The sequence below is a fragment of the Myxine glutinosa genome, chromosome 9 (assembly GCF_964187855.1).
Source record: "Myxine glutinosa chromosome 9, kmMyxGlut1.1, whole genome shotgun sequence".
Classification (NCBI taxonomy): Eukaryota; Metazoa; Chordata; class Myxini; order Myxiniformes; family Myxinidae; genus Myxine; species Myxine glutinosa.
The window spans coordinates 132,533,986-132,541,475 of record NC_136269.1 but is presented as its reverse complement, the minus strand read 5'-3'; the positions used below and the strand labels follow the sequence as shown (position 1 = coordinate 132,541,475).

At 44.0% G+C, this 7,490-nt stretch overlaps 1 protein-coding gene across 1 annotated transcript in view; it reads right to left on the bottom strand.

Moving 5' to 3' along the window:
- LOC137434908 (zinc finger protein ubi-d4) overlaps positions 1-7,490 on the bottom strand; it is a 65,947-nt gene that overhangs the window by 21,474 nt on the left and 36,983 nt on the right. The window contains exons 9-10 of the mRNA XM_078784957.1: positions 7,314-7,448; positions 6,941-7,069 (exon numbers count right to left, since the gene is read on the bottom strand). Of these exons, the coding sequence (XP_078641083.1) occupies positions 6,941-7,069; positions 7,314-7,448 (264 nt within the window). The remainder of the gene's footprint in view (positions 1-6,940; positions 7,070-7,313; positions 7,449-7,490) is intronic.

Sequence of the window (7,490 nt, the reverse complement as noted above, 5' to 3'; positions counted from 1 at the left end):
TTTTTGATTTACATATATATATATATATATATATATATATATATATATATATCGTGAAGATCGGTCCCCAAGTGGAGATCGATTTCTGAGGTTTGGGACATGGAATGTAGGGACAATGACAGGGAGAACAGGAGAAGTGGTGGAAGTATTGGTCAGAAGAAGAGTGGACATATGTTGTGTGCAAGAGACGAGATGGAAGGGAAGTGGTGTGAGAATGGTGAAGGGTAGGCAGGGACAGAAATACAAGTTTGTGTGGCAAGGGTGCCCGGAGGGCGTGAATGGTGTTGGTGTCCTGTTTTCTGAGGCGTTTGTAGACAGTGTGGTGAGTGTGACTAGGGTGAGTGAAAGGTCGATTGTGAAAATGATGATTGGAAAGCTCTTGGTGAATGTCATCTCGGGATATGCTCCGCAGGTCGGTCGGAGCGATGAAGAGAAGGACAAGTTCTGGTGTGCGATAGAGAAGCTGATGGAAAACATGAAAGATGAGGAAGTTGTTGTGGTAGGAGGAGACCTAAATGGACATGTGGGAAGGAGTATGGACGGGTTTTGAGGGAGTTCATGGGGGTTACGGATATGGTGTGAGAAATGGAGAAGGTGAAAGGATTTTGGAGTTTGCTGATGGAGCTGATATCTTGATTTCTAATACTCAGTTGCAGAAAGAGGATAATAAGCTTGTTACATACACGTCAGGTGGGTCGACGACAACCGTTGACTACGTGATGGTGCGTCGGCGAGATAGGGGGCACCTCCAGGACACAAAGGTGATCCCGGGGGACAAGGCTGTTTCACAGCACCACTTGGTTGTCTGCGACATAAAGGTGAAAGTTGCGAGGAGAGCTCGGCGCGGGAAGTACCAACCGAGAATGAAGGTGTGGAGGTTGAAAGTGGCGACAGTGAGGGAGGCATTAAAAGAGAGGCTGAGTATGGCAGAGGATGATGTGGTTGAGCTTGAAAGTGGTTGGATGTCAATGAAAGATCGTCTGTTGGGAGCCGTTGGTGCGGTTTGTGGATGGACCAAAGGACCACCAAGGCACTCGGAAACATGGTGGTGGGATGATGAAGTTGGAAAGAGGATTGACGAGAAGAGGAAGAAGTTCAAGGTGTCGCAGAAGGCGAAGGGTACGGGGGCAGAAAAGGCAGAGCATGAAAATTATAAGGCAGCCAAGAAGGCTGCAAAGAAAGAGGTAGCAAAGGCGCAGGAGGTTGTGGGAAAATGTTCGGAGAACACTTGGATTCGGAAGAGGGTCAGAGAGCGGTATTCAGGATTGCAAGGCAGATAGCGAAAGAGAGGTGTGATGTGATGGGGGTGAGTTGCTTGAAGGATGAAGTGGGACAAATCGTTGTGGACCCAGATGGAATTAAAGGAAGATGGAAGAGATATATGGAAATGCTGTTGAATGCAGAGAATGAATGGGATGGCAACATAGAGAGTAACCCAGTTTTAGGACCGGCAGAGAAGATAACTGAGAAGGAAGTTGAGGAAGCGAGAAAAACAATGAAGAGTAGAAAGGCGGGAGGGCCGATGGGAGTTGTGGGAGATATGTTGAAGGCAGTGGGAAGTTGGGGTGTCAAGAGAATGACAGAGATCTGTAATCTGGTGGCGAAAGAAGGCCGCATTCCAGTGGATTGGGAACCGAGTACCCTCGTCCCTCTGCACAAGGGGAAAGGTGACCCTCTGGACTGTGGCTCGTATCCACCGATAAAGTTATTAGAGCATGGAATGAAGGTATTGGAAAGGGTGTTGGAGAGGAGGATAAGGAAGAAAGTGAAGATCGACGAAATGCAGTTTGGATTTATGCCAGGAAGAGGAATGACAAACGCGCTTTTTATTGTAAGGCAGTTGCAGGAGAAATACATGGAGAAGAGGAAGAAGTTGTTTCTTGGGTTTGTTGATCTGGAGAAAGCATTCAATCGGGTTCCACACAAAGTAGTGACATGGGCATTGAGGAAGTTGGGAGTGGAGGAATGGTTGACCAGAGCTGTGATGGCAATGTACGAGAGAGCGCGCACAGCTGTAAGGATGAAGGATGGGAACAATGGTGAGTTTGAGGTGAAGGTGGGAGTGCATCAGCGGTTGGTACCAAGTCCACTACTATTTGTAGCTGCGATGGAGGTGCTGGCTCAGAACGTAAAGGAGGGTTTACCGTGGGAGTTGTTGTATGCAGATGATCTGGTGTTGATTGGGGAGAGTATGGATGGACTGAAGGAGAAGATGAACAAGTGGAAGGAATTTATGGAGACATAAGGTCTGAAGGTGATTATCGGAAAGACGAAGGTGATGGCAAGTGCTAAAGCATGTTGTGAGGTGGAAAGAACTGGGAAGTGGCCGTGTGCTGTTTGCAGGAAGGGTATCGGAGTGAACTCCATTCAATGTACAATGTGCGCGGAGTGGGTTCATCAAAAATGTAGTGGTCTGAGAGGGTCATTAACCAGTGTGGCAGCTACATTCAAGTGTAAGGTGTGCACAGAGGGAGCTGCAAATGGAGGAAATGTTGAGTTGGATCTTGGAGACGTCATGAAGCTGAAAGGTGTGAAAATATTTTGCCACCTAGGAGACATGCTGATTGGAGAAGGTGGATCAGACTCAGCAACAGTTGCAAGGGTGAGATGTGCATGAACGAAGTTTCGGGAACTGATTGGCGTGCTGACGAGGAGGGGAGTGTCGTTGAAGCCGAAGGGAAAGGTGTATGCTGCATGTGTGAGAGGTATCATGATTTATGGGAGCGAGCCATTGGTAATGAACGTAGAGAAGCAACGAAGGCTGGAAAGGGTGGAAATGCGAATGGTTCGGTGGATGTGTGGAGTATCGTTGAGAGAGAGGAAGACAAATGATGAATTTCGAAAGATGATGGGAATAGAGCCTGTGATGGATGCCGTGAAGAGAAACAGGTTGAGATGGTTTAGTCATGTGTTGAGAAAGGATGAAAGTGACTGGTTGAGAAGAGCGATGGAAATGAATGTAGAAGGAAGTAGAGGACGGGGAAGACCGAGAAAGACTTGGCTAAAGGTGGTGGAAGAAGAAATGCGGGCAAGGGGGTTAACAAGGGGAGATGCAGAAAATAGGGCGAAATGGAGAAGATCGTCATGGGGCCCACAAGGCTAACCCCCGCTCTAGCAGGGAAAATGGCCTTAAAATGCCTGTTCTATACATACATACATACATACATACATACATACATACATACATATAAATGAATGAATATGAATACACACAAAAATGTCAATTTGGTGACATGTGGCTACTACAGCTGCTTGTATCCAAAATACAGAAAAATAGTATGGCTTTTCAATTTAAATTTTCCAAAGCCAGGAGCAATGCCCAGCACAAAGAGTCTTTGGATTACGTATTTGAGGTGAGAATGCAAAATAAAGCATAAATAAGCATCAATTAATTACCTCATCTGAAAATACAAAACAATGCTGTAAATAAAGAAACAAAAGAAATAAAATGCTTCAAAAACATTCAACAATTTAAAAGTACTTCATGAAGAACTCAAAGTTCCAAATGTCTGGCAAGGGACAAAAGACGAGATTACTAAAACAAATCTAAGTGTACAACGTGTGATTGGTGATATCAGATGCACTGTCGATAAAATGCTTACACAAGTAGCTGCCGACGCTATGAGGAGCAAAATAAATGAATGTGACGTAGCAGCCTTCATCATAATTTTTTTGTTTTTACGAATTTCAAAACAGAAAAAAGCATTATACAGAGAGATATGAAGAGCTACGTGTGATGACACATGCAGAACGTTCCCTGAAAAACGAAGATCGATGCAACGTGAGCTGGAGTATTCCACCAAGCTCTGCGCTTTCAACTTCACTTACAAACCTCAAAATCAAACACATTCCACCCAGCTGTCAATCTGCAAATGCAACTTTGCACTCGTAACCAATACCCATTTAACTGGCATTGGTGGGGGGGGGGGGGGAATACGTTGTTGCAACTGCATATGTATTCAATTATATAATTGCCAGTGGTTTAAGCGGCGAAAGAGTTCCTCCGATCGTGATGCTGCAGCGCACTTCTCTTCAGAGGCGTTGTCATGAATTACTCAACAACCGTCCTCAGCTAGCGCATCTTGGCGGTCATCTTCGGAAAATCCCAGAAAGGTCGAACAGTCGCTATCGGAGGGTGTAAAAAGCTCCTGCAAAACGTGCACGTCTGCTTCGTCGGAGTCGCCAGCCCAGCCACACCATCGGGGGTCAAACATAATACAAACAAAGCAGCGCAGCCACCTGTCACTGACCTTCCACAGCACGCACAAGCTAAAGCAGTTACCAGTCGACTCTCAATCTATCGAATACTCAATTAAAATTAATTTACTGAGACATATGGTCCCCCGTGTAGACCATTCAAGTAACAATAATTATTGAAGTTTTTAAAAATGTTTTAATTGGAGCGACTACTACTGCTATACAGTAGTATACCGGAGGGAATTGAAACCCACACCATTCGCTCATGCTACTTTAATATACTTACATTTAAATTTGCAATTGGCTTGGAGCTTCTGGTAACTCATGATGATGGGCATTAAAAAAAAAAAAAAAACAACAGTAAAATGAAAAAGATATCTGTTTAACTGCAAAAATTATGTCAATATACTCATAGGGCTAGAGATCAATATACATCTATGCAGGGCATTTCCATGAATAGGCATGTACCACATTAACTTCCTGTCCATTGACTCAGATTAGCAGATTATATCTGGTGCTTTTTCAGCCCATCCCATAGTGGGCGAGGTATCGCCATCACCCTGGCCAAATTCCAAATTCCTGCTCTAACCCAAAACAGGCATTGCATCAGTGACAAAGCTGCACCACCAGCAAGCCCACAGCCATGCTGCATATAAAAGAAGAAGAAGAAGAAGAAGCAGAAGAAGAAGAAGACGAAAAGTCACATACCATTAATGCCGAAACAGCAGCTGAATGTATTATCTGCGAGGAACTAACACTTCACGTCTAGGTAAATCGGCAAGAATTGCAAGAGTCCCCCATCATGGCTACATCCCATGAATATGTCTACACATTCCCCTCCTCAGTAACAGCTCAATATCTATAAATAGAATCCTCCCCCCACCCCCCGCCCTCCCTCCCTCCCTCCCTCCCAAGGTAACAAATCGCATTTTCATTTTATCATGTTCGATCTTACGCTCATATATCCATTGTGCCATCGAAAGTTACTGGAAACTCCAAGTCCACGCTTTCCAATTTGAATGTCCAGCAAAATAATGCTAAGCGAATGTATGGGGGTTTTAATCAACACGTGCTATAAAATATTAAACAATAGCTCCAAATAGATAATAAAAAAACAATCTTTCATCATCTTGCCAATTCTAGGTTTTCCGGAATTTATTGAGAGTCGACTGCACAACGAAGATCACGTGCAAGCCACTTAGTACTCTGCAATGTCACCATGTTGGGAGGATACTGTTAGAAAACTCCCAGCAGCAAATGGTTAATGCTGTAAATATCCATACGGTCATGCAATCATGAAATACAAAAACCACCTTTAGAGGCCATTTTTCCCCGCAAGCGGGGGTTGGCCTTTTTCGGGAACTGTCCCTTCCCACAAATAAAACACGAACAACTTGTGGCCAATACAATTTAGCTGTGCATAACCTTGAAAATTGCGAAAAAATAGATTTGACAAATGCAATTTAAAAAAAAACTAAATAATTTAAAATAAAATATGCGACTTTCGAAATGATGTAATGTGCCCCAGAATGCGAAGAGTGTACATGCACAAAACGACGAGAAACGGCGGTGTTCAGGTCATCATGAAGTATACCATGTGCACGAGATAAGGATTGTTACCTAAAATGGCACACAAGGCTTCTAAAGGAAGATGAAAATACATGGAAAATTACCTGAGAGAAAGGGCTGTGCCTCTGTACAACGAAAGACTTGGAAAAATCTCTCAGCTTGCCGAACGGGAAGTTGCTCATACTGCAAACTCCCAACCATGTGGAGCAATGCAAGGCCAGAGTGAACAGACATGTGCTACGCAAATCCCCGACGTACCACTACCAGTGAATGCACATTGAACCTTGTGGGGAGTGCCAGCTAGGAACGTGACAGGCTTGGTGATTTATTTAATTGATGTCTACAATTGGAAAGACGATGCTGTGCGTCATTACCAAGTAAAGGTAACCAACTCTTCAGCAAAGGACATCTTCGCGATGTGAAAATACACAAAGCTTGTGTATATCCTGATTTGGTGCTTCTGAACAGTGATGTGGATGACATATCTGAGGCTTGTGAATGTACAGGGTAAGTTTAAAATGATATTTACTATTAATCATGTTGGGAAGACTGGGGCGGGGGGACGGATAAGGAGAGGAGCTATGTGAGCTATGAGGATTCTTATAAATATATTGAATGTTTGGTTTTGGGGCCACAACAGATATTAAACTACATTTTTGCATCTATTGCTAAAAAGAGAGGCATGTGTGTGAGTGGGGGGAGTGTTAATATATCCAGTGTGGCCGCTCGCTTGTATCGAAAGGAAATGATACCCCTCAGTCTCATCCAAGGATATTTCTCGTATCTCCTATATTTTCATGAGTCGGATTTGCATCCAGCAACAAAACGATTCTGGTTAACCATTTCGAGATTGCCACTCTTTTGTTTAAATGCTGAAAATTATGTTTAAAAGACTTTCACTTCCAGATTTCACGCTCGCAACGGCAGCTTAAAAGTGCCTGGCCGAGCAGAACCGAGTCAATGAAAACGCACACACAGCGCATGCGCAAATGGCCACGTTTGTGTTCATACATCATTTCGAAAGTTGTGTATTGACGTCGGTAACAAATTTAGACAACAGAGTTTAGAAAACATCCTCTCAAAGACCAACAACACATGCCACATTCTGTCGGTACCGAAGACATGCAGGTTTCGTACAATGTATGAATATAAACAAACATGTAGAAGCACGTACCAGAACGGCCACAGTCGGAACACGAGACGAGCTCCTCGGGGTGCCCCGTTTTCTTATTCTCCAATGAGCCACCAAGACAAAAGTCACAATAATTGTTGGGAGTTGCTAACCCATCGGGACCTTTCTTTGCTTTTATGTGAAGAGGGAAGGAAAGAATGGTGAATGCAATCAATTAGCATTTGAAGGACCTGAAATAATGACGAACAACTACAATGTGCAATCGTTCATTCCTCCCCAAATATGAAGATCGTGATCTAAATTGAAGAATACAAGGTATAATACTGTACTTCCACAGTTAAAACATCAGCATTTTCAAAGGATCAGGCTTTCAAACTGTAAGTGCATCTAATAGGCACAGAATGAAATGGCGTACACTTGCGCTCATCGTTCCGACGCGTCACAGGGGTAGAGGGCCGTGAATCTGCATCCTCGCCCTCTTCGTCAGCCAAGTGGCTGTGGGTGTAATGATAACTCAGGCCTGGGCGGTTCTTGTAGCGCTTGCCACAAACTGTGGGAACGATGAGAGCAGACGAGGAGGAATAAAAACGTG